The 25,838-nt window shown below is 42.0% G+C and overlaps 2 protein-coding genes across 2 annotated transcripts; both read right to left on the bottom strand.

Annotated features, from left to right (window-relative positions):
• Positions 1 to 362: 362 nt before the first annotated feature.
• Positions 363 to 11,783, bottom strand: ccdc137 (coiled-coil domain containing 137). Its single transcript, XM_080776876.1, has 6 exons — positions 11,633 to 11,783; positions 4,791 to 4,924; positions 3,872 to 4,100; positions 3,044 to 3,126; positions 2,241 to 2,320; positions 363 to 1,917 (listed from the first exon to the last, which is right to left on the bottom strand). The coding sequence occupies exons 1-6, from the start codon at positions 11,707 to 11,709 to the stop codon at positions 1,720 to 1,722; spliced, it is 801 nt and encodes a 266-aa protein (XP_080633002.1). The 5' UTR covers positions 11,710 to 11,783; the 3' UTR covers positions 363 to 1,719.
• A 4,673-nt stretch (positions 11,784 to 16,456) lies between these two features.
• Positions 16,457 to 21,743, bottom strand: tspan10 (tetraspanin 10). The gene is made up of 3 exons (XM_080775106.1): positions 21,644 to 21,743; positions 19,378 to 19,973; positions 16,457 to 17,617 (listed from the first exon to the last, which is right to left on the bottom strand). Exons 1-3 carry the CDS (start codon positions 21,734 to 21,736, stop codon positions 17,275 to 17,277), a joined length of 1,032 nt encoding a protein of 343 aa, XP_080631232.1. The 5' UTR covers positions 21,737 to 21,743; the 3' UTR covers positions 16,457 to 17,274.
• Between the last annotated feature and the right edge of the window lie 4,095 nt (positions 21,744 to 25,838).

The following is a 25,838-nucleotide window of genomic DNA, read 5'->3' as shown; positions in this document are numbered from 1 at the left end:
CAATAGGTAACTGATCAATTTCCTCTTGAGAGGTAGCATTCCACCTACACACAGTGAATGTTTAAAATCATGTGATGAGAGGAATTTGTTCCTGGCCCATGAAAACGCTCACTCACAAATTCACACAACTTAAAATCAATATATAACACGCATAGCTGTCTTGTGCACATGGTCATTATTTGACCAATGAAGTGGTTGGGCTCAGAAGAGGACCCAAGCATCTGTTCCCAGTCGCTGCACTTCTTCGTCACTATGGCAACGCAGTATGTACACAATCTTGGACATACAAATATGTCATCGTAGTCACAAGTTGGTCAAATAGACTCCAGAGTGATTCAGCTGTAAAACGATTATATTTAAAATTATTTCTTCAAAGAAATAAACCAGCAAGACACACATTATTAAAGGCTAATAATCAATTAAATAATTCAATTCCAGAACATTTGGAACCAAAAAACAAAACATTTCAGAATAATACCAAACAACCTGAAATGACTTTGGTTCACAGTATTGTTTGGCCATGCAGTCGATAGTCAAACAAAGCCTTCATTCATGCCTGGAATGAGCAGAGAGGTTCAGCCTTTAAGGGATTACAAATGTAAATAGCAGTGCCAAGCTCTAATAAGAGTTTTGTATTTAAGCTGTATGTGACTTAGTTTACTCTGGCTAATAGCTAACAGAAATGTGATGCCCAAATGTATACTGTATACAAGAGAGAAACTGCTTTTTAGACAAAGCACCCAACAATGGAGTGAATTCAGAAGGCCCCTATTAGAACTTTAGCACCAGACAATGAAGTTATAAAAAGAAAAAGAGAACACAAAGTCACATTGGAAGTTATTGATAAATATTCATAATAATCAATGTAATGAAGTCAACAGGTTTTATCCAGTACAGCTTTCCAGTTTCCATACAAATACCATAAACTATAAAGGGTATACATTTATCTTTCTATTGGACTGCCACCTAGTGGGTCAACAATGTACATTACAGGCAAAAGTTGACAACAGAAAGTCCTGTTGTGTTTCAACTTAAGCCTTGAAGCCTGGTGGTGACGTATTCACTATTCAGATATGATCTCTCTCCCTTCTGGTGCAAATGTTGTTAGTCAACAGTTTTCCCGCTGTTTCCTGTGACTGAACTTAAAGCAACACGAATGGGAAAATACACAGCAAAGTAGTAAGCTGCTCTTTTCAGAGTTCATGTGATTTATCAGTTCCCATTTAAAGAGTTGATAAGACAGTCATTAACAATGGTGGGCAGTTAAAGGAGTAGTTCACCCAAAAAAAGGACTTATTTTCTATCAATTACACACTGCATGAAGCCTCGAGTTGATGACATTTATTTTTGTTTTTGTCTCATTCATATGCCAACAATTTGATGACCGGCCATCGGTCATTAGGAGACTCAGTAGGAGACTCTTTGAGTATATACACTATACTCAACCCACTCAACTATTTTAATTATATTTTGACACATGACATGACAATGTAAACATATGTTTTCTCATGCCAAAAATGGAGTCTCCTACCCTACCGGATACTCTGCTGGTCATCAAATGATTGCCATAGGAATGCATAAAAATCTCCATGAATTCAAGGCTGCATGGGGTGTAATTGATAGAAAACAAGTCTTTTTGTTTTTATATACTACTTTACTCCTTTAAGGCTACACATTAAAATGTATCCAAGATTTAAATGAACAATGAACAGGGGCTCTTCACAGGTTCTTTAGCTTCCCCACACCTGCAGCCTTGGCCGCCCACTGCTGCTGCTTGAGTTTCTTCATTTGACGATAGGCCTCCACCACTCGCACCCGCTCCTCCTCCATCATCCGCTGTCTGGCCATGGAGGCCTTGGCTGTGGAGGACATCGTATGGCCCAGGAGAGAGTTGAGGAGCAGGGCCTTTGGTGCATTCTAGTGATCCACGGGCGAAAAGAAAGAGACCAAGGAAGGTGTTTGTCTTCGTTTTCTTTTTTTACCAAAGCTTAACCCATTTTAGGACCTGAGGCCGATTCTACAAAATGCCTTCTAAATCAGAACTTCCCAAACATTAATCAAACACTTCCAGGATTGTTCCAAAATAGCAGATGTACAAGCTTGCAGCGTGTCACAAAGTGTCACACAGTGAGCTTGTATATCTGCTATTTTCCCATTAGCCAACACTAACATGACACAGATGCTTTATCTGTATTAATGGGTTAAATTAACTGTGTTATACAGTCCTGTGGAATACTAACCTGGCCTTTAACTGGAGCCCTTCTGGGTTTGACAGTCAGAGTGGGTGGGGCCATTGCAACTTCACCAAAGGCAACGTCATCTATCGAACAGTAGAGGCAGAAGAATGTACTGTATATTAATAGTCACCTATAGTAAGCCTTTATTTGCAGTACTACATTAAGGTTAAATTAAATAAAGTGCCACAGTGCGCTGAACAGCCACCGCAAGCGACCTCGCTGCAGGAGGAACTCACCATGTCATGAGATGCGGCTGTCAAAAACGGTTGCTGTGAATTGTTTTCTCAGATTCAAGAGTTGAGGATACACTACACTTTATATATACTGTATACACAATACTGTATGTATATCAGAGAATTGGTTAGCTGGCAGTGCACCCTCCACTGGCTGAGTACAATTTAAATTATATTATATAATAGAAATTATATAAATCTTCTATCTTGGCTATCTCGGCTCCTTCAAAAATATGAAAATGTATAACAAGCAACCCTTTAATGTTTTTTTTATCAGCATACACTGTAGGACTGACTGAAATTTAGTGTATTAGTGAAAGGCTTACTGACAACAATCACACAAAGAGAGACAACTTGCCTTTGTCACAGTAGTCTAAACATGCATTTTTGCACACGTGCATTTCTGCTTTACACACGCTGTGCATGTATATTACAGATATAGCCAATAGCCATTACATTTTACATTTGGCCGGTAAATTACTGGTAAGAAAATGTCTGAACCCTATATGAGTGAAAGACAGTTATATACTGTGTATATACATTAGACAGTTCAATAAAAAAAACTATTATTACCTATACGCATCTCTTTTTCCAGCTTGTCCTCTTGCTTGCCTTGTTTCCTCTCCTTTAACTTCTGCAGTCTCACTTTATCATGGCTGTAACAAGACAGAAGAGAACCAAATGATAAATATAACGGAGCCATACCTTCGTAAAAGGGAAGTCACTGTAGTTACAGTTAAGCCTGATTTATACGTCTTTTCGTTTTTCACCCAGTGTCAATTATCTAGTCTAATCCTGGGCACTACACTCCCTCTGCCAACATGGGGAGAGCAACAGACTGACCTCATGTTTCCTTCAATGCATGAGAATCCAAGCCACTTCATTTCACCTGACAGAGGGCAGTTTTCCCGGTTGGACGTACTTGAAAGGAACACATTATTCCAACCAGTTCCTTTTCCCTCCATCAGGTGCCCTGGCTGGCCAGGGGGAGGCATTTTAGAGACCAGGACTATTGCATGTATTTTGTGAAGGTACCTACCCTAGGCCGAGCTAGGGGACACGAGGAGAACATACATGATACTTGAATACTATAAATCAAACAAATTTAGTTTGTTTGATTGTGTGTGTGCCAAGAACGTTTAAAAAAAAAAATTGTACTTTTTTAGTCTGATGTGCATGCGATGTGCATGGGCATGCTTATTTGTCCTTTTATTTTTCCATTTTCTCTGGCACCTGCACAACACTGCCCACTAGTGGGCTAGCATGGAATGTATTAAGGGGAATGACATTATTTTCTCACACACGCAGTCACGGACAAAGATAATCATTCAGTAATTGTAACCGTGGAAAAAGTTTGAAATAAATTGTGATAAAACTACTAGTATTACAGCACTCACTCACCCCTTTCGTTTCTCAGACTTGGCCTTGTATGCAGGGTTCTCTTGTTTCTCCTCTTCCAGCTCAGGCTTCCGGTCCAGCTGGTTCTTTGTGAGGAAGAGCACATGTTGTGATTCGGTATCCATGCGCCGCATGTACGCTCTCTCTGTCTCCTTTTGTCCTCTTTTGAAATGTGGAACTGGGATGTCTCCGGCCAGGGAGGATGATGCTGCTTTTGCTTTGGCGAGGGCGGCTGCATGAAGGATGGAGCCGACGAGATGAGTTTGGTCAGATAGATACAGTACATAGTTCTGCTCTGACTAGGGCTATAACTAGGGGTTATTTTCATAGCAATAATTCTATCGATTACCTTTTCAATTATTCAAATTATCAGGAGGCGTCTTTTTAATATTATTTTATTATATTATTATTAACAAATCGATTAACCACTTAAACCCCAGCTTCCTGCTTTCGCAGAACATAGCTGATCGACAAGCTTACGAGTGGCAGCGCGACGCGTTATTATGAGCTTGTCGATCAGTAATTGTTAGCAAAAGATTTCCCCACGATAACAGAAAAACACTAGCATAGTGCCCTGAGCGACTCCATACAATAGGTAGGGTTATGGTTAACCACTCAGCACTATATTATACTACTACATTACACCAGTGTTGTGCAAACATTGCTGATCTATGGTACATGCTAACTGTTGCTAACGTGTCACATCACAATGCGTTGTCAGCTTGTAGATCAGCTATATTCACTATTTTGAATGTCCTTTATAATGACATGCTCAGAATAGGGTTTGATTATGAATTGATAAGTATATAAAATCATCGATTATTTGTTATAACCGATTAAAGTGATTTGTTCGATTAACTGTTGCACGCCAAAAAGAGATGAGGGTTCCGGATCCCAACCCTTCTAGTTCCACTGCTCTGACCTTCTTTCCTCCTTGACTTCTTTCCCATCCCCATTCTTTCCTTGCTCTTTATGATCTCACGGAGCCTGAAGGGGATGTCATTGATGTGGTCCTCTGCTCTTCTGGGTTTCCCATCGCGCTTTGGTTTACCGTCTCTGCAGTGTGCACACAATCATCCAAAGATTGACTGATTGAATAGTTCATTAGGCAGAAACAGAGTACAGTGAAACACTTAGTCTAAAAAGGATTTAGGCCATACCTGTACACGTAATCAATTCATGACATGACATGAAAAATAACAACTAAATTCAATATCATTAGAAAAAATAAAACACTATATGTAGAAAAAGGAAAGGGGGGGGGGGGGGGGGGATCACCTGTTTAAGGGAGAAGTGACCATTTCATTATCATTTCGGCCTGCTGAAAGGTTTATTTTCAGGCCTGTTTTAAAAGTTGCAAGTGCACTGCATTTTTTGACAGAGGGGGTCAGGGCATTGGACGCTTGGGTGGCTGGCAGTGCTGTAGAAGGAGAATTTACCCATGTTTGTTTTATAAGTGGGTAGTACTGTACCAGATCGTTGCTCGACATTGAGGGAAAAGTTGCAATGACCATAACAAGATTTTGTATTGATAGTGCTTGTTGGAGCCAAAATGCCTTTTGTTTATTTGTTTTGTTTATTTGCACTAATTAATGATGAAGTTACTGATGTCTCTCTGTACGATGACGTCATGATGATTGTTGTCTTGGAAACGCTCAAGTACCTGTCCCTCTGATGGCACTCAGGTGCGACAGGGGAAGACAAGACAGTTTTCGACCGTGCCCGTGCGTGGTCATTATAGTTTCAGTGCGTTTGTTTGTTTAACAGTTTCAGTTTATTGACAAATGTTACTACTTCTGAGTATACAATAAATGGATTGACATATCGAAAGAAAGACAAACATCTGGACATTGAATTAATCACACTACTGCACGCGTCAAACATGTACAACCCTGTTGCCCTGCTGTAAAGCCTAGTTTGAGGCTCTACATTGTCGAAAACTCTAGTCTTCGTTAGAAACAAGGACTATTAGTTTAATGAAAGTTGAGTTTAGTTGGGAAGAAGAGGATCTTCGTGGGCAACGCGACGGCTGATCGTTGAGGACGGGACCGTGATCGTTGCTTAAGGCACTCGTTTCGCTGTGTTTGTGCGAAACTGGGACGGACCAGGAGCCATTCGGAAGGACACGGCGTCGGATCAGCAGCCAGCCAGCCCGGCGGCACCACGCCCGCCTCGCAGGCTGTCGCCGTTCGGACCAGCACCGCAGCGCAGCCAGCCAGCCCGACGGCACCACGCCCGCCTCGCAGGCGCACGACGCTTGGACCAGCACCGCAGCGCAGCCACTGCCAGCCAGAACGTCCCGGTGAGCGGACAGCCGCGCTGCCCGCCCTCCTCGCAGTGCTTGGAGCAGTTCAACTTCCCCGTGCTTGATTGTGCACTTGGGAGCTTTTCCCAGTTTGAATTGGGCCGGTCCTCTGTGCACACTGCACAGAAAGGTAACGTAGCGCGCTACCAGCTGGTATATGAATATGGCCATATAAAACAAACGTGTGCACACAAAGAAGTACTTTGAGAAAGAAAGAAGAAAAAAGGGTCAAATACAAGCGCTCTGGTAAATCCAATGCATTGGTGGTTTTATGGTTTTCAACTCCTATACGTTTTATAAGGTCTTAAGGTTTTAATGTGATGGTTTTAACTGTGATGAATAACTGTGTGTTTTTACTGTGAAATAACAAGGTACTGGTTTTACATTTTACACTTTTGGGTTAGTTGCAATAATGGAACCAGATAATGGTGTTCTGGGTCCAACTGAGTCAAATGTGGTTGGAGAGCCCCCCGTGGCTGTATCGCACATTACAAGCTCAACTGGTGTTGCAATGATTGAACCATCAAAGGGTGAAAAACAGTCCACAGAGGCTGAAAAGCAGTCCAATGTGACCACCACAGGTCAACATGTTCACAGTGAAATTGAAACACAGTCCAATGAGACCGCCACAGGTCCAAATGTTCACAGTGAAATTGAAACGCATTCCAATGTGACCACCACAGGCCAAAGTGTTCACAGTGAAAGGGAATCACAGGTGGGCCTAACCATCACAAAACGCAAGGTGAAATTAACACCAAAGGCCTTATCTGAGAAAATTGACTGGCTACAAAGGGAGAGAAAATCTACACTAAACAAGGCATCCAACCTGCAGAGAGTTATTGGAGAATTAATGCAAAGAGGAGGAAGCAAACAGGAAGTGCAATCAACATTCATGAAATATCTCCACATAGCCCAGTACGCAAGAGAGACACAGAGTGTTCTGTTGCCACTAATTGAGCCTGAGGAAAAAGAGAAGCATGACATTTGGTTCAAGGCAAAAATGATCAACGTCCATGCCTTTATTGATGAGGTGAATGACTGGACAAATAAACAAACTGGGCAAAGTGATGATGATGTTGTTGAAATCAATCCCAATGACAGCATTTCAAATGTTGAAAGCTCAAAGTCCACTGATAAAAGCCACAGGTCTGGAACAAGCAGGTCCAGCAGGTCCAGCAACTCATCAGCTTGCAGGCAGGCACAGGCAGAGAGAGCAGCCCTTGCCATAAGTGCTGCCGCATTAAAAGAAAGGCATGCAATTGAGGAAGAGGAGGAAATGCTACAACAAAAAAAAGAAATGCTAAGAAAGAAGAAGGAAAGTATGGAACTGGATGCACAACTGGCAGCTGCTAATGCCAAAATAGCAGTGCTACAATCCCCCAGTCACCAAACCCCATCACACGCACCATCTGATGGAATGGACTCATACTTCAGGAAAGCCACAAGGGCAAAAGTACCTTCAGTCACATTCAATCCCCTAGCCAGAGACTATGAACCAGTGACACAATACATCCAACCCCCACAACCATGTGTACAACAACCACTCATACAACAGCAGCAACCACTCATTTCAAACCCCCCACAGCAACCAAATGAAACCTCAATTGTATGCAACTTGCTACAACAGCAAAATGACATTACGGCAATGCTAATGGCACAGCAAACCTCTCATTTACTGCCACCCAGAGAGATTCCATATTTTGATGGGGATCCTCTGCGATACAGACCCTTTGTCAGGGCCTTTGCACACTGTGTGGAGAGAAATGCAAGCAACAAAGGTGACTGTCTGTACTACTTGGAAAGGTACACCAAGGGTCAGCCCAATGAACTTGTACGCAGCTGTCAACACATGGAGCCAGACAGAGGTTATGACATGGCAAAATACCTCCTTGAGCAACACTTTGGAGATGAGTACAAGATCACAGCAGCCTACATGGAAAAGGTGCTCAACTGGCCGCTGTTGAAATCTGAAGATCTGACATCCCTTCGCGCATATTCACTCTTCCTTCGCCAGTGTTGCAATGCCATGGAGACTGTACAGTACATGAGGGAACTTGACATGCCAGCCAACATGAAAACTGTGATTTCGAAGCTCCCATATAAGCTACGAGATATTTGGAGAGTCTCTGCATGTGGTATAATGGAAAGGCATCACCGCCGACCACAATTCACAGACATTGTAGCTTTCATTGAGCGCCAGGTGAAGATTGTGTCTGATCCAGTCTTTGGGGACATTCAGAATCCCACACAGGGTACTACAGGCAACCCAGGAAAGCCGATGAACAGAATGAAGTCACAGGGCCAACACAAGTTCAAGGGAGACAGTTTTGCCACTACTATTGAAACCCCTGAAGTAGAAGACCAAGAGGGATCTACACACAGTTCAAGTAATGCATCTGCTCACAACACCACCACTTGTGTATGCTGTTCTAAAACCCACACTCTTGATCAATGTCCACAGATGGAGAAAAAGGCACATAGGGACAAGGTTGCCTTCATCAAGCAAAAAGGAATCTGTTTTGGCTGCCTTCATGTTGGACATTTAAGCAAATTTTGTGTTGACCGTTTGACTTGCAAGGTGTGCAACAAAAAACATCCCAGTCTTCTTCATATTGAATTTGATCAAACAGAGAGAGCAAGCAACACATCAGTGAGCAATCTACAGGTCTCTTTGCAAACTTGTGGACAAACAGGGGCCGGTGACAGCAGTGGTGTTCTGTCAATCTTACCTGTGCAAGTGAAGTCCAGCAAGGGACACAAAATAATTGAAACTTATGCATTCCTTGACCCCGGCAGTACCGACACCTTTTGTTCAGAGGCCCTAATGAAAAAGTTGAATCTGAATGGAAAGAAAGCCAAAATCAGCCTACTAACCATGGGCCCAAAGGTAATTGTCTCCAGCTATATGCTGACGGGCCTGGAAATCTCAAGCCTCACTGGAGAACAGTTTTTTGACCTGCCCAAGGTCTACACTCAGAAGAAAATGCCTGTAACCACCAGTAACATGATTAAAGAAGAGGAGCTGACTAAGTGGCCATATTTGAATGGGGTTGTTCTTCCACGCATTCAAGCTGACGTTGAGTTATTGATAGGTACCAATGCCTCTAAACTGCTTGAACCGTGGGAAGTTGTGAACAGTCGTGGCAATGGGCCATATGCCATTAGGACCCTATTGGGGTGGGTCATTAATGGTCCCCTTTGTGGCTACAGTGAGCAGAATCAGAATGTTACTGTCAACAGGACCTCCATAACGCATTTGGAGGAGTTGCTGCACAATCAGTACAACCATGATTGCAATGAGAAATCATCAGAAGACAAAGAGGAAATGTCAAGGGATGATATGAGCACTCTATTGAACATGAGTCAAAAAAGAAACCAGCTGAAACAGGAAAATGCGGAAAGGGCTCACCAGGAAAATGCGGAAAAGGCTCAACAGGAAAATGCGGAAAAGGTTCAACAAGAAATGAAGCGCATTAGAGCTGCATTGGGAAGCCAGCATTTAACGCCAGATGATCATTCCACAGCTGACAGGTTCACTCAGCAGCAAAGGTTCCCAGATGAACTTGCTGTGTTGACATCTGGATTGGGTGAAGTGAAGAAAGACAGTCCCATAGATAAACTGGACCCCATTCTGGAGGATGGTTTGCTTAGAGTTGGAGGAAGGCTGAGTAGGGCAGCAATGCCTGAGGAATCCAAACATCCTGTTATCCTCACAAAAGACCTCCATATATCCACTCTCATACTGAAGCACATCCATGAACAAGTGGGCCATGGCGGAAGGAAGCATGTTCTCTCCAGATTGCAGAGAACATATTGGATCACTAGTGCCAACGCAGGTACAAGAAAGATTCTGTCTGACTGTGTGTTCTGCAGACGCCACAGAGGAGTAAAGGTGGATGATCTGCTGACCAACAGAAGGTGGATTCTATGGAAACCAGAGGACGAGTGGCCAGATTAGTGCGTTCTGCACGGGTCAAACCCAAAAACCAGCACACTGGACAGACCAGTAACCAAGCTTTGCTTGATCCACGAAGCAGAGGGTTTGAGTGTTGTATGAATTATTGGCTCCCTTTGTTATTTATTTGAATTGAATTGCTCACGGCATCCTGCCTTTCCCAATTAGGGGCCGGTGTGTTGGAGCCAAAATGCCTTTTGTTTATTTTTTTTGTTTATTTGCACTAATTAATGATGAAGTTACTGATGTCTCTCTGTACGATGACGTCATGATGATTGTTGTCTTGGAAACGCTCAAGTACCTGTCCCTCTGATGGCACTCAGGTGCGACAGGGGAAGACAAGACAGTTTTCGACCGTGCCCGTGCGTGGTCATTATAGTTTCAGTGCGTTTGTTTGTTTAACAGTTTCAGTTTATTGACAAATGTTACTACTTCTGAGTATACAATAAATGGATTGACATATCGAAAGAAAGACAAACATCTGGACATTGAATTAATCACACTACTGCACGCGTCAAACATGTACAACCCTGTTGCCCTGCTGTAAAGCCTAGTTTGAGGCTCTACAGTGCTACTAGTGAATGTCTTGCATAGTATTGTATGCCTTTAAATGTATTGAGGGAGTGCAACAAACAAACCATGTGCAATGCAGATTCGGCACAAACAAGGGACTAAATTATTTTCGCTCCTATGCCACCAAAATGTGGAACGCCCTACCAACAGTCATTAAGACATGCAAATCCCTTGACTCCTTCAAAACCGCTCTCAAAGGGCACTGCAATTCGAAACTGGCCCCCGTAAAATCTGAATCCCCCCCCCAAACCACCCCTTTTTCCCCTCACTGTATGTTTCAATTCCCTTTTGTCCTCCTTTATGATGAATTCCTGTTCTGTTCTTTGTCTATATAGAAGTGTCTATTCGTACGTCTCTAAATGTTTTGATGTCTTGAACAAGGTGGACCCTCTTGTAAACTCAGTTAACACTAATAGTCTTTGTATTGAGTTGTCCTTGAAATGTACTGTAATTCTGCAAACAGTTAATACATATTTAAATCAATCAATGAATTGAATAGTTACTATACACAGGACCACAATGGAAACAAACAAGCCCTTTAGGGCATTTTGTATTATACTTTTAGTACCATTTGTATAATCGTACCACTGTACTCACTTGTACCTTTTTGCAAGCTGTTAATAAAGTATCGATAAATCAAGCAGCTAGCCACAGGACCGCACTTATATGCTATCAATCATCATCTATGTTGCTTGCGGCTACCCAGACATCTTATGGCTAGTAGTTTTAAAACGTGATCATCCCATAACATATTAGCAAATTGAGACACAATTAGCTTGTAATGCCAAACGTGAGTTGAAGTCATGTTGGGTAGGCTGACATTAATGGGTAAGCTGTGGTGCATGGTTGTGTGTGGTGGTGTCAACCTAAACATCGACATAGCTAGCAACAGGCTTATATTACCTCATTTTATTCCTCGTCCAAACCTTACCTATGATGTTGTTGTCCGGCTTTGCCAGCTACTTGTTCTCCTGGCGGCGCGTTGGGTTTCGTCCTATTCTTCCCCATGTTATTCTTTAATACATTGACACTTTATTTACAAAACAACAACACGCGAAGAACAGCATGGACGTTTCTTTCTTCACAAACTTTGACCCAGGAACCACAACCTCGCTCGCCGGTCCAGATTGGTCCCGCCTACGGAAAGTAAACCCGACGCCAGATTGGCCAAAAAAATCACTGTGGTGTAAATGCCCTTTTTCAAAGTTTACACCAGGGGGCGTAGTAGTCTCATATTTTACATAATATTTGCATAAGGCTTTACTGGCATTATAAAGACATTTTCTTATTTCATAGCATGATCTACAAGTGCAGGTTATTATAAAAAAGAAAGAAAAAAGCGTATTATAATAACAGTAGGGGCTTTGTTTTCTTGCTTAAAAAAATACATAGATTATGATAAATAACATCATGATTCATAACCCAACAACATCCCATGTTTACAGTAGGCCTACTTTGCACCTCCAAAATATTTGAAAGGTAAAAAATAGAATGACACCAACTGAAAACAGGTGCTGTATTTAGACTTTTACAGGCATTTCTAAGGAAAAACAGGTCTGTTCTCTCTTTTGTCATTTTAGGATCAAAACGAAGATCAAAGAGTTCGTTATCAGTGAAGAACGCATTCCTGTCTGAGATTTGCAGTGCTATGCACCAGTAGTTCACAATACATTTTCCAGTTTGATATGCATTAGGCCACGGACCCCCATTTGACCATCTACACTGCAAAATCCTCTGGTACATTTAACTCCGACAGTGTTTGAAACCATTTTGTACGCCCTTGGAGTTACAGATCCCTTAAGGGTCTCCATTTGGTTCCAAAGTATCAATCATTTTGCAGGACCATAGGACCCCCTAAGGACCGTACTGGGGGTCCTGGGACCCCACTTTGAAAACCACTGTCCTACACACTCCATCCATGCTTGTGTGGGTGGAGAGAAGTTCAGCAGTGACTGGAGAAACATGTCAACCACGAACCACTGCTTTACATTGTGGGATTCAAAATGTAGTTTAGCAGTAGGCCAATGAGGCCTCACTTCCAACCCTGCTCTGCCATATATTTGGTCAAGACTGGTGTCATCAATATGACATATATTGAGTGTTGTAATGTTTCCCTTTAATTGGCTTCAACCTTACTATCCAATTCACCCTAAACTGGAACATGGTGAGAGCTACAGAATGCACCTCCACAATCACTGTCTCCCTTTCTCCCAATAGACAACCTCCTGATAATAATAATAATAATAATAAACTTTATTTATATAGCACCTTTCATACATAAAATGCAACCCAAAGTGCTTCACATAAAAAAATAACAAGCAGCGGAATGCCAAAAAGAAAAAAGCAGGTCAATACAAGACAAAATATATACAAATTAGCAAATAAAAAGTTGAAAAAAGTTTTCAACTCGCTCTTAAAAACATCAAGGGAGGTCACCCTTTTAGTGTGTTCCACAACTTGGGGCCATAGACCCAGAAAGCGGCCTCACCGGTGTTCTTATGTTGAGCTTTTGGCTGATGCGGTTATGATATGAAAGTATGTCTCCTATATACAACATATCAATGGTTGTGTTATGCAATCTTTGTGTTTACACTATGATGTAAAATCAATTTATTGTAAATGGGAATTTAATGTTTGTGTAGGACAAATTTGTGCACACACACTAAGAGCACACAAAAAGAAAAAGAGGAAAATATATATATTAAAGAATCACACTTGTGTGAAATGTGAAGTGAGGGGCGCTCTTATCATCATACATCACATGCCATGGTCAACCAATCAAATAATCTCCGTGGTACACACAGACACACAAAGCTGCAGGGCATAGGAGGGGCTAGCGCCACTCAAAATTTCAAAAAGAACAACAATGACTCACTGGGCTCGCCAACAAAAAAAATGAAACAAAACTCACACCCAATGTTTGCGTTTACACAAACACTCAACATTGTCCATTCCTTGTCAATGACATTAAATATTTCACACATAAACACACGCACGCACGCACGCACGCACAAACTTCTCTTCAACTGGAATTTCAGATAATGTTCCATAGATTTTGTAGTGGTATACCAAAGACCACTTTTGGAGCTCACCCCCCCTCAATTTTCTGGAATCTGGAATTTGTTGGAGCAAACTTAACACGAACCTTGAATGATTATTTGGGAATAAGTCTCTAAATGGTTTTCTAGAGAGATGGTGTTCTGATGTCGTTTCAGCAATTGCAGACACAGTTTAACCTCCCAAGAGAACCTTTTTTTGGTTTCCTGCAAATACGAGTTAATATTTTATTAACTCACTACAGCTGCCAACGCCACTGGGCTCCTTTTACAGTAAAACAGAGAATTTCTTATGCAACTGTAGTAAGGTATCACATTTCATTTCATCGTTTTACTCACTGCTGCACTCACTGGACTCCCAGGAGATACCATCCCTCCGTAAATGGGAGAGAGATTTTAACAATGAATATATTGAAGATGACTGGCAAGAGGCCATTGACTCATGTAAAAGGGTTTATACCTGTAACAGATAAGAGAAACACAATATAAAATTATTCACAGATTACACATCACACCTGTGTTACTAAACAAAATGGACCGTTCAATATCTCCTTTATGTTCGAAATGTCAAACAGATCTGGGTACCTACTATCACTACTTTTGGGAATGTAAGTGTATATCCAGGTTCTGGGGCCAAGTGGCATGTGAGTTAAGCGACATTGTCAAGGTGAAAATAAAGGAGGATCCGGGAGCTTTCTTACTGGGACTCCCGTCAAAATAATTTCATTTGACACCCTTACAATTCAAACTATTTGATAAACTTCTACTTTCAGCCCGGAAATGCATTCTGATAAACTGGATTAAGGATAAGCCCCCAACTATACAAATGTGGTATAGAGAGATCTTCGCTGTGCTACCCCATGAAAGACTGTGCCATGCATAGAGGCAACGACGCTTCCTTTCAGGTGGTGTGGGCCCCATTACATTATTAGACTATTTTCCTGCTGAAATTTCTCGGATCCTTCTAAAGGCCCAATGCCCCATTGACTGGACAGACCTAGGATAGAAAAATAGCTGGGGAAAAAAACTGTATGTCTACATGTGAATGGGCCCGAGGCATGTGCAATACTGTGGCTGTCTTGGTTTGCTTTCCTTTTTGCTTGTTTTTCTTTTTCTTTTGCTTCCTATGGTATGGTGTGGATGATGGCATGAACTGGAGGAACCGCCCCCCTGTCCCAATGTTTTTTTTTGTTTATTTGTTTTGTCTGCCTGTCTGATTTGAGTTAAAAATGTTCGCTCTGAAAGAATATATATTCAAAGATTTACGACACATTTTCACAAATTTTCAAAAATAGCAGATCTATGGGTTAAGAGTTAGAAATATTTTCCATTCCCTTCAGAACATGCTTTAATCCCTTTAACGCTTTTACAAAGGAGAATATAAATCAGACCTAGAAATGCACAATTTACGATTTACGAAACAGCCAAATTACCAGAGTCCTGTTTGGCTCACACATAAGATTCTGTGGTGAAATTGTTAAGTGGCTATGTCAGACCATAGCACCACATGGTTGTTGCAAAACAACCAAAACAGTTCATAAATTATGTTAGAAAGCAAGTCACAAGTAATTCTAATTGAAGAAAACATCTCCCTCTATTTGCTATCCACTGATCCATTCCTTTAGTGGTTAGTCCTTTATCAGTAAGTAGTCCATGTGTGAGAGCACACAATCTGACTTTGAAATGGGCATAACAATAACAACTTTGATTAAATGAACAATTCATTAAAAAATAAAACTATGAATGTCTTACCTATACAGTATTTTGTAGTTTGCCAACCCACCCGTGCAAATGAGTGAGTGAGGTAAAGACTACGCCACTCATTAACCACTTAAGCCCTATTTTATATACTTTGTCATTTGATTTGTTGAAAATAATAATAATTAAAGTGAATAAGGGCAGGTGAGATATGCTGGATATTAACCAGCACAGAAGTGGGGACATTGGAGTTCCAAACACTGGTCATGCCATTCAGGGCCCTCCATGCAAGTGCCTTCCTCACTTAACTCCTTAGATAACTTTGGTAATCAGGATGGATTACCAAAGTAATCCTTAGAGGATTGTTCTAGTTTCAATGGAAGAGATGAAACAGCCAACAGGCAATGTAGTTTTGGTGTAACGCCACATGGGAAATATCAAGGTTTTTTTTTTACTGTATATGATATAACAATATACAATAGTGTTTTAACATTGGAGGTGATATTTAATTGAATGAGGTTACCAGAAGTGGTGAACAAAAGCCTGCAGCCAAGAAACCATTCCTCTAATAAAAAAAATAGAAAGGCAACATCTAGATTGAATTAATATTTTGGCATCTTTAGAAAATAATGGGACACCATGTGATTACGGTACTATGATTTCGTTTTCAGGAAAGAGAACATACATATTACAAAAGGACACATTTAGTAAGTTATGGCATATTATTACTCAGTGTGGATGAATGAACTGTTAATAAACACAATAAGTGATTTGTTTACAGTCTTTTTATTTGGTAATTCTGGTATATATATACGTAGTATATGACACCTCTCCTAGATGATAATACTGGACGTCTTCAAGCTAAAATACACACATTTACAATATATTAACAGACATCTCCAACAAATGCCTCACAGACTCCACAGATGATATTTTGGAATGATGCAAAAGAAGGACAAAAGTAACAACTACATGAGGCCACACACACACACACACACACACACACACACACACACACACACACACACACACACACACACACACACACACACACACACACACACACACACACACACACACACACACACACACACACACACACACACACTATCGGCGCTCATCAAGGATATAAATACATCTTGATAGTGATGACTAAGCACATAACATACATCAATAATGACAGTGACGTGTGTGTGCATAGATATTACAAAGAGCTAGCAACGCTCATGTGGGTGTGAGCTCACTGTCGCCAAAATGCCGGAGGTCTGTTGTCTGAGGAAGATGTCTGAGGCGAGAGGATGGGGTGGTGAGGATTATCCCTCCATCATAAATAAACCATGACCTGTCACACAAATGCACTCACACATGTGTGTTAACCGCTCTAACCTTGGTGTCCCTACTTTGGGCATGTCATTACACGTGAAACTATTTCAAGATTTTCTAAAATAAGAAGATCCACAAACACCATTGTCCTGTAGGTCGTCTGTTTTTGGAAATGTTTTGAAACGCTACACAAAATTAGACTAAAGGTACTTTCAGACGGGCATCGATTAACGCAGACGTTGCCGCCTGGATCAACAACAGGTCTGCATCCGGGTCTACTCATGAGGAGCGCGGCAACGCAGGTGTAAAAAAAGCTAAACAGAATCCAGGTGTGGTCAGTCGCGGGCATGTGCACAAAACGAGCACGCGCGCAACAATTTCACAGGACCGCACTCACGTAAATACGCTTGCGTTGTCGCCCCTCGACCTTTCCGCGTGTACAGAAAAAAAACAATTAATTACTACAGCGTTAATCGCTGGCCGTTTGAAAGGACCTTTAAGTAGTTAACGTACTACTTCCGGTATGAGCATATCTGCTGTTAGCTTTGTGCCACTGGATGGTGTCCAGGAGACGTGTGGTGATGAAGAGTGTCAGAACTTGGACGCTGAGGATCAAAAAACTGACCGTCCCTATGAGGCCGGTGTGCTGCTCTATCCATCGGGAGATCCCCCCAAGACAGCCACCCAGGAAGATCACACTCTGTGCCGAGAACTCGTCCAACATCTGGGCCCCGACGCCGCACTGGGAGTTCCACACCGTCCCGTTCTCCAGAGGGTCTATGCAGCATGTGGCGGGGACGCCGCATGCCAACACCCCCGGTGCTGAGCAGTTGTAATATCTGTAGGAAGGAAAATGATGAAGTGTCAGTTCAAGGACCGGCGGTTCGAAGCGTGACTACTTGGGGAATTGTCTTTGGAGGAAAAAAAACATCATGTAATAAATACAAGATGGAATATGTCGCATGAAGTCAGATTTTGGTTTGAATGTCCTGCTGACATTCTAAATAAACTGAGTGCATCATAGTGATATTGAAATTATATATAATAGCACCTGCACCGGCCGCTGTTGATGATGTATGATATAACTAACATGTAAAAGAGAACTTCATATTATATAGGCCTACTGTAATTGGTCCTCACGACTTCTCACTAATGCTCATTATAAGGTGGCACAATTTACATCAACTCACTCTGCATTTCATTGGTGGACAATTCAGAAACCTGGCTGGCAATGACATCATCGAAGGGGATTCCAAACTAATAGTATACAGCGGCGTCTGAAATGGTCGAAAAATGATAGAGTTACCATGTGGGGGTCCCCGGAACATCCAGCACCCCCAGGAACAGCTCAGGGTGTATTCTGTGCCACTTTACTCTGTACTGTACTGGCCACTTTAGGTGTTGCAGCTTTCCGTGCTCTGATATACGGATACAGAGACAGACATACGGACACACATAGCTCCGTAATGGAGTGGAGGCACTGCTCAAACATGTTTGTTTTGGCCCGGATGGTTAGTTCAACCGTCCGGGCACCTAGGCTGCTGAGCCAGCCTGACGGCGTGCTGCAGGTTGGACCCCCAATTACGACGGCCTTTTCAGCGTGTCTTCCCCCCATCTCTTTCCCCATTTCCTTGTCAGTATACTTTCAACCTATCAATAAAGGCAGAAAAAGGCAAAAATATATATTAAAAAAATATATTTATATAAATAAATAAAATTAGTTTTAAACCTGCCTACCGATTATGTTACTGTTAGGCAGATGTCTAAACTGTCCTCAGCCCTTCACAGAGCGAATAGACAGAAATGGTACCATCCTAAGGCCTACTCTTCATAAAACTATAACTATGTCACGCCGTGGTAAGTGACACACCGCTCACCGCTTTACTAACCTTTATCATCTAAAACTGGAGTATGAATAGGCCTTTAGAGGGTATGCCCGTGATATCATCATACTCGGAGGTTGTGCGGGAGTGGCAAAAAACTACTTTCTGGCCATGACAGCCTTGAGAACATGATACATCCAAACAATCTGATTGCATTAAATGACGTTAAACAACGTTAAACTCACTTTGCCACTTACTTTGCCGCTCACTTTATACATGCACATGCCCTAGCTTTAGGTTGGACTTTTCACACACACTCCCAGTAGGACAAGAAGGAACCTCCAGCACACATGGTGGTGTTTTAACAGGCTTCATCTTTTGGTCTATATAATAAATCTTGAACTGTTGGGACTCCGTTGGCCTACGTGGTCCAGGCACATGCCACATAATAGGCTCTGGCCTGACAGCGTGTTGCGTGTTTGAGTCCCGTTCATGACATTGACGACCTTTGCTGCGTGTCTCTCCCATTCTCTCCCTCTCTCTCCCGTCTATCTTCACTATTATATCAATAAAGCCAAAAAACGAATCTAAAAAAAAAAGAAAAACTTGAACTATGCAAATTTGTGAAATTGTCCTTTACCACTGACGTCATTACAATAATGTCAATGCCTCCAGTGTTGCTACAGTACCATGAAGCGCATGTGACAAAAAGACCTTTGACCTTGCATCTCTCTATGGTCTGGGTCTGAGCTATCTGTCGGTCTCATCCTACTCACATGTTGGTCTCCCAGTCACGGTAGTTGTCTGCTCCACAGCACTGTAGGCCGGTCTGAATCTCATCCGTGATGAACCTCAGATCCAGGTCATCCTGATAGCGAGCCATGGCTGTTAGCATCCCCGATCGCAGGCCAACTACTATTTGGCCTTGGAAGAAATATGCTATGATGGCGGTCAGCACCTGGGCCGTGATCAGCACCAAGACCACTGCAGAATAAAGCTTCAGCAAGCAGGAGTTCTCCCTGAGGGTGCCCACACAGCCAGACAGGCACAGCAAGGACAGCAGAATGCCTAGAGTCACAAATATGAGCATGGGGTCCGTACCGATGCTACCGATCTTCTCCTGTGCGAAGGACTCTTTGCTGATGAGGCCCCACAGCCCCAAGACAAGAACACACAGGCCCATCACTGTGAAGAGTAGATTGGTCACGAGCAAGAAGTATTTCCAGAAGCAGTCACTGCAGGAGCGGTAGAGGGGGATTCTGTGTGCTTTGGAGAGGTTTTGGTTTTGGCTTGTACTCTGTCCTGCTGGTTGGAGCTCTGTACTGTCATCTGTCACAGGGGAAAGCTCTTCAGAACCTCCTGTTGAATTGTCCTGTAGAAAGACACAGGAGTGTAAAATACAACACCATTAATTTCCCCCTTATTCCCAGTGAAACATCACACTTCTTTGGACACAGAGAGATTTTTCTTTAGTGCTTTTATTTACCCCAATTTCTTCCAAATGTAGTCATGATGACAATTAATTCCTCCTCACACACTGCTGTGTGTGGGAAGGATGTAGAGCCTCCATCCTACTCCTCCCACCCAACATTCCTGGTTGACAGGTGCCGTCCCAGCCATGGACATATAAAAGCCTCTTCTGGCTCTGGGGCGTCTGTATCTCAACGGAAGGCAACATGGAGGCAACGGGAGGCGATGGCGATGCGTGATTGCATTGGCAAGCTTTCCCAAGATTTCTTGCGAAGCATAGCGAAAGCAAAGAACGCTTGACTTCTCCTCCCGTTGGAGACAGGTAGCTCCAAGGAACTGCAGTGGCCAATTAGGCAATCTATATTTTTTAATATCTATGGTCCCAGTCCATAGGAGTATGTGCAGTGACAAATATCATCTCCCTGCCCTCCTCCACCGAACACAGGCCAATCGTGTTGGCATAGGAGCTCGACAAAGCCGGATGCAGTAGTGGATTCGAAACCCCAGCCTCTGTGGTGGTGGGTGTGCCCATTCAGAGAGAGGGGTATGAAACCTAGGCCGATGTTTTTGTAGTTTGTTTTCCTGTAAAGATTAAAAACTACTGAAGGGTAAACACATGGCACATGGCTTACTGATGTAAACAACGTAGCTGCAGCTAATAATTAATAATGGGTGTGCCAAAGTGACAAGCGTTGACAGTTGTCAACACTCAACAGTATGGTCATGCTTGCACAAAACTTGCACGGATTATACATTGTATTAGCTGCAGCTGCGTTGCTTACATCACAGTGTACTGCATAAGGCCAGCCTACCATGGGTCTACACTTCTGTAGTTTTTAGAGCATGGGTCTTCAACAGGGGGTCCAGGACCCTGACCCCTAGGAGTTTCTCAGACATACTCTGTTTGTGTGGGAACTCTTTTCCATTCTAACTCTTTAACATTAAATGTGTTGTGTAACATGTGTTAGGTTGCCATCTGAGTGGTCCATCTCAACCAAAGGAGTGGTGGGTGAGGATCAGCTGTGTCACGCGCGGAGAACATATGTCAACACCAGGCACTGTATTGCACATACATTCTAGTTCATTCGACACACAGAGAAATATATACAGTATGAACACAGTATTGCGTGCCTAGCAGATATGGAAACGAGGATAAGAACAGAATGAACAGTCAGTTTCTCTGATACAGTAGTGGATGGTCATCATATCATGGATATTATCATATTAATATGCTTACGTAGATGAGTGTTTCACCACTGAGTCAAGCATAAATCATAACAATGAATGAATTAATCCAATGTATTATAAAGGATAATGGCTAAACAAACAAATAAATAAAAAAACATTAATTTACACAACAAATAGTCTTGTCAAACTAATGAAGTCTATGAACTGAACTATGAAATCTACTAAAAAGTTGAATTTGCAAGACACTCTCTCTCTCTCTCTCTCTCTCTCAGCTAGGCTACTATATATCCTTGACCTGAAAAACAAAACAAATCTACCTAGGGTTTCATTCCCCTTTAAGTTTGTACCTCACTGAACAACTTGAATCAAAAGATTGCACCTTACCCTTGGTTGCAGAAGTGGTGTGTTCTCATTCTGCCTGGAATCCCGCATTGACCAGGGTAAAGGAAATCTTCTCATGACCAAAAATCGCTTCATACTGTAAAGCACTGGGAAAGGATTTCCCTGCCCTAGTATATAGCTGGTATAAGAAGTACACTGCAGAATGGAGCGGAGATGTCTCGTCTACTACAGACAGAGACCATGTGAGCGACCACTGTAAAACTATGTGGTGTGTAGCTTTGGGCTACGGGGCTTGTTGGGCTTTCATCATGTGAGAGTCACAGTGATGGGATTAGAAATGTATCAGAGTATGCCTCAGTGAGGACACACACACACACACACACACACACACACACACACGCACACACACGCACTGTAACAGTAGCTGGATGAAAAGGTCAGTCAGATCAGTCAGGTGACAATTTATCAAAGTTGTCTAAATGTTATCTAATTATCAAATTAACATTTTCCTTGGATTGCAGGCAACCGTATACCTTGTATACAGTATGCCTAGCATGTTCAGGGCTGGAGCAAAACATGACTGCAATTAAACAAGACTAGCAGAGCTACACCCAACACACCAAAGTGATTTTAACTGTTGCAATCCTTTGCCTGTACTCTCACTAGTTTGGCTGAATATGAGCGATCAAATGGAAAATGTGAGATTATTATTTGTGCATGCAGGTTTTTCACAGTGGAAACAACAAAACAGAGAAACTGTGTAAACCCTGCAATGACGGGCCCCCTAGCAGCTCTCCCTCTCCCTGGGCGTTACCTTCTGGTTACCTCAAGCTAAACTGAACTGACTCACTGCCCCTGCAGCCTCCCTCTTATACTAGGCAAGACAATACCAAGGAACAGTTCTGTAATTGGTAAACCACTTAACTCAACATCTGGCTAACCACGTCCCATGAGTTAACTTACACAATTATCTAGTTTACCTAAACCAATTCCAAAACATTTCAGAATACATTACATGGGCCACAACCTAAAGCTCTTGTAACAGACAGACACCCCTCCTGCTCTATAGCACTTGGTACCTTCCTCCCCTCAGTCAAGAGGATCACAGTACTGTAGGAGAGCCAGGTGCCAAACAATCATAATTAAACACCATTGACAATAAACATATATGCTGTGAAAATCTTTGCAAAGTACTCGTGTTCTCTTTTACAATTCATTGAGTTACAAATAATAATAATAATATAAATATGCACTCATGTCTATTTCCACAGTCTTCCAAGCCGGCCGGCAAAGTTAGTTAATTGGATGCAACTGTGTAGTTTAGGTGTGTGCATTGTTCTCCATCAATGTATGTGTATAGGGCACGGGTTGCCCCGTGACAGAAACCTTCAAGGATTTGGAAAAATACACATAAACATTTCATTAGGACACTCTAAACATTCAGACACTTCAGAGTTTCATCTGACGATGGTCCATCAATTTCTGAAGCTGTAAGGTATACCCGTCCTGTTGGTCACTCCCCCTAGAGCAGACAACCAGGACGATATATAATATATAATATTTCAGATAATGTTCCATTATGGTTCTAAATCTAAAAGTGCCTTAGGCCTTTGGGTGATGCTAAAGTAAAGGCCATTGGCTCATCAATGTCTTGCTTGTGAAGCTCTCATTTTGGCCTGAGGGTGGCACGAGAGCATAGGTCATTGGGTCGCTCAAAAATGTGTATAAATGTGCTCAGAAAGTTTCATGGCTATTCTCTTTTGTGGGAGGGAAATCCTTGCCTATGGGTGGTGGTAGAGCATAGGCCATGCGGTCACCAAAACCAGCACAGATTATTCCATGGCAATATGCAGCCAGTACATTTCACGATCTGTTGTTTGGGCCGAAAGTGTAGGACGGATTGACAGCAGGGCTAAAAAGTTATGAAAGCATGGAAACATTGAAACACATCTAGATATTAGGTATTATATTTATTCAGTGCTGTAATGTGTTTGACCCTGCAAAGCCTCTACGTCTACGGGATCGAATGCACAATTGCGTACCCTGAGTTAGGTTGGCTAGGGCAGCTAATCTTTCCCACCTGTTCTTCTGTTTCCACTTTCAGAAATAATAAAACAGTCACTTGTTGAAAGGTGAAATCCATACCACCAGAAACAACATCCCCCCCCCCCCTCCTCTCCTCTCTCTCTCTCTCTCTCTCTCTCTCTCATTAGCAGGCAACAGTGCAGCACTAATACTATCTCTCTGTTTCTGGCACAACAGCGCCCCTACTGGTACTCATAGTCATTGGCTCATTAACGTCACATAGGTGAACAAAACATAGGTGAACACGGACATTGCTGTTCCTTGGAGTGGTTGCACCACTCAAAAGGCCAACTTAATGGATCAAATGAATTTGCATATTACAGTGAGTGATATATGTTATATGTATCGAGTGTTACATACAGTATATGATACGTAACGCTATGGAATGCACATGCTTGTTGAATACATGCCACACAATAAAAAACACCAATTAAAATTGTTTGACAAATACAAGATGAGGCCCTATAAACCTCATCTTGGGTATCTTTTCATGTCTGTGCATATCGCTGATGCAGCTCTTCTGATCCATCATGGTAGAGTTTGCATATCTAGGGCCTGTGTGACAGACAGTTTGGCTCAAACAGTCAATAGACACTCCAGATGGTCCTAAGTGTATTATATTGTAGTTTTATAAATGCACCTGCTGTGTTTGGGTACCAGCTGGCATTCATGAACTTTAGATTAATTCCCGAGATAGTACGAAGAGTCTTCATAAAGTGGGTATACGACAAATGGAAAATACAGACTATCACATCACTTTGGCATATGTTGTCTCGATGGAAAACTAATTGTTTTAACACTCAATACTTGAAATGTGACCGCCAACAGAATGTGATCTCCAACCAAATTTGACGTCAGACAAATTGCCTCCTAACCTGCCCTAAATGGAAAGCAGGGATATTCACCATCTGGCATGAATGCAATTAAAATTGATATGGCAAGAAAGATCATATTCAAAACACCAATGTTCGTCAACCATCTCTACAGACATAGAAGAGAGATTCAATGTATATTATTATGACTACTCTGTAGTGGTAGCATATCATATATTAATGATGTGTTTGCTGCTTAGTTGCTTTCTAATAAGCTAATAATATTCCTGCAGTTTAGGTCATAAACTACTTTATTCTTTATCAGGTAACTCAGTGAGAGAAACTTCTCCAGGCTCGTTAATGCTAATATTACCGGTTCCTGCAAGTCTATTCACTGCACACTATTGGCTCAGCAGAAGTAGTTATCGCCACACTCACAAGCCTGTGCGCACACACATGCAGTCATGCACAGACCACATGTATAAAACGCACATGCGCATATTTGAATATATATATATTCCACCCTTGGTGTGTGCATAGTTGAGCTGTGTGGCTCATTGGTTGCCGACCTGGCAACCTTGACCTTTGACCACCAAATTGCACCATATATCTGATTGCATCTTTTGCACTGTTTTTAGGTAGACTATGAAGTACTTATTTATTATAGGATTGTATGTTTTTTCTCTGTCTTATCTGTATTTACTGTCTCTTTTTTAATGACCCTGGCAAATAAAGTCTATAAAATATTGAGTTATAGATCTATGAAGTTTCAGAGACTTGTGTTGTGCTTCTTTGATGATGACAGTGTATAAATTCTGATGTGGTGACTGATAAAAAAAATATCTTCATTGAGTCATAATGAACTAGCATATGATTTATACGAAATGTAATCAAATAATTATTTTACATGGAAATTCTATGTGCCATCTGTGACTGTATCTCCACACTACTGTATTCCCAGTTTTGGTCTGTGCCTTGAATCCTCCAGCTTGATTTGGAGTAATAATTCCTTCCAGCTCCCTACAGCCCAGGCCAGCCTTGGCCAGGGGAAAGGATGACAGCACAGGACCTATTTAGTGCCAGGGAGTGAGATATCCAGCCCTCTTGTCCTGTTTTTCACCTTAATGTCTCTTCCAGTCTCTCTCATACTGCTTGTTAATGACATAGCTATCAACTATCGACTATATCAGAGTGATGGAAAAAGTGTTTACAAAAGAGTTTTCAAAGGTAGTGGCAGAGTCGTGAGAATGTTTCTCAGTGATCAGCCTGGAGGAGACATTCACCTGTATGTCTCAGAGACGGAACTCTAATGTTGGAACAAGAAAAGCAGATTTGGGAAT

The sequence above is a fragment of the Protomyctophum bolini genome (assembly GCF_963924005.1).
Source record: "Protomyctophum bolini genome assembly, chromosome: 11".
NCBI lineage: Eukaryota > Metazoa > Chordata > Actinopteri > Myctophiformes > Myctophidae > Protomyctophum > Protomyctophum bolini.
This window is presented reverse-complemented; position numbering and strand designations above follow the sequence as displayed.